Here is a 1,609-nt window from a genome sequence, read left to right as displayed (position 1 = left end):
TTTAGTTTTACAATAATTAATGTTTCCACGCCCCGGCTTCTATATATACTGTTGTTGCACTCCGACACATTTCACCACAGCAATTCAGCGTCTCGATCATCATGGCTAAGTTGTGTTTTTACGCCATTACGTTAATCTTTCTGGTCACTGTGCCAAACAGTACGATCGATCTATCTTTCTCTTTTTCCTCTTGCACTCTAGGTTATATATATATATATATAAAAGGAATATAATTAACCTGAGAATTCCGGCCGGTGGGATGTGGTTTTTGCAGGTGTGCATGGTATTGGCGTCTGCCACGGTCGGCTCGGCGATAATCTCCCCTCGCCGTCTGACGCTGTCGCCCTCTACCTCTCAAACAACATCGCCAGCATGCGCATCTATTGGCCCGATCAGAACATCCTCCAAGCCCTCTCCGGATCCAACATTCAACTCATCCTCGATGTCCCCAGAGAAAACCTCCAGTCCATCGCCTCCGACCCCTCCGCCGCCCACGATTGGGTCCAGAACAACATCGTCGCCTTCTCCGGCGTCTCCTTCCGCTACATTGCCGTCGGCAACGAGCTCATCCCTGAGCACCCTGACTTGGCCCAGTTCATCCTCCCGGCCATGCAAAACATCCAAGGCGCTATCAACGCCGCCGGGCTCCAGAGCCAAATCAAGGTCTCCACCGCCGTCTCTGGGAACGCCCTCGGCCAGTCGTACCCTCCGTCTGCGGGTGCGTTTGCGTCGGACTCAATGGGTTCGATAGTGCAGTTCTTGGCCTCAAACGAGGCTCCGTTACTCTTCAACGTGTACCCGTACTTCGCCTACAAGGGCAACAGTGCTCAGATCTCACTCGACTACGCCTTGTTTACGTCCAATAGTCCGGTGGTGCATGACGGCCCGTTCGACTACCAAAACCTCTTCGACGCGATGGTGGACGCCGCCTACGCGGCGCTAGAGAAGGTTGGGGGATCGAACGTGAGGATCGTCGTGTCAGAGAGCGGGTGGCCGTCGGCGGGGGGCTTTGCTGCATCCGTCGACAATGCCAGAACTTATAACCAGAATTTGATCGGACATGTGAGCCAGGGCACGCCGAGGAGGCCTGGAAGTGGGATCGAGGCCTATATATTTGCCATGTTTAATGAGGACCAGAAGGATGGGGAGGAAACTGAGCGAAACTTTGGCTTATTCTATCCCAATAAACAGCCCGTTTATCCTATTTCATTTACCTAGATTAATTGTTTCACTTCAAGTTCTATTATCTATGAAATAAAGACTATGATTATTGACAATTTTAAATGGTCATTAATTAGGGAATTGAATTGTCATTTTCTAAGGAAATCTTCTTGTTTTCCTTTTCCTCCTCCGTTGAAATGTAAATGGAGCTGATGAACAAGTTTGATATAAGCTCATAAAATGTTGTTTATATTTATTTGAGATTTAAAATATATAGTTTAAACTATAAAATGATCAACTTATTAATGAATATTAACTAAGCTCGTGAAAACTTCTCTTCAATAGATTTCTTTATTGCTTGTATACAAGAAAAGAAAAGAAAAGAAAAAGTTTGACTATAATATTTTGGTTCTTTATTTTCTAAATATATACGACATATATAATACAT

General features: G+C 45.8%; 1 protein-coding gene across 1 annotated transcript; it reads left to right on the top strand.

Moving 5' to 3' along the window:
- The first annotated feature begins 312 nt into the window (after positions 1-312).
- LOC121983129 (glucan endo-1,3-beta-glucosidase-like) lies at positions 313-1,218 on the top strand. Its single transcript, XM_042536096.1, has one exon. It carries the CDS (start codon positions 373-375, stop codon positions 1,216-1,218), a length of 846 nt encoding a protein of 281 aa, XP_042392030.1. The 5' UTR covers positions 313-372.
- The last annotated feature ends 391 nt before the right edge of the window (positions 1,219-1,609 follow it).

The sequence above is a fragment of the Zingiber officinale genome, chromosome 5A (assembly GCF_018446385.1).
Source record: "Zingiber officinale cultivar Zhangliang chromosome 5A, Zo_v1.1, whole genome shotgun sequence".
Taxonomy (NCBI): domain Eukaryota; kingdom Viridiplantae; phylum Streptophyta; class Magnoliopsida; order Zingiberales; family Zingiberaceae; genus Zingiber; species Zingiber officinale.
This window is presented reverse-complemented; position numbering and strand designations above follow the sequence as displayed.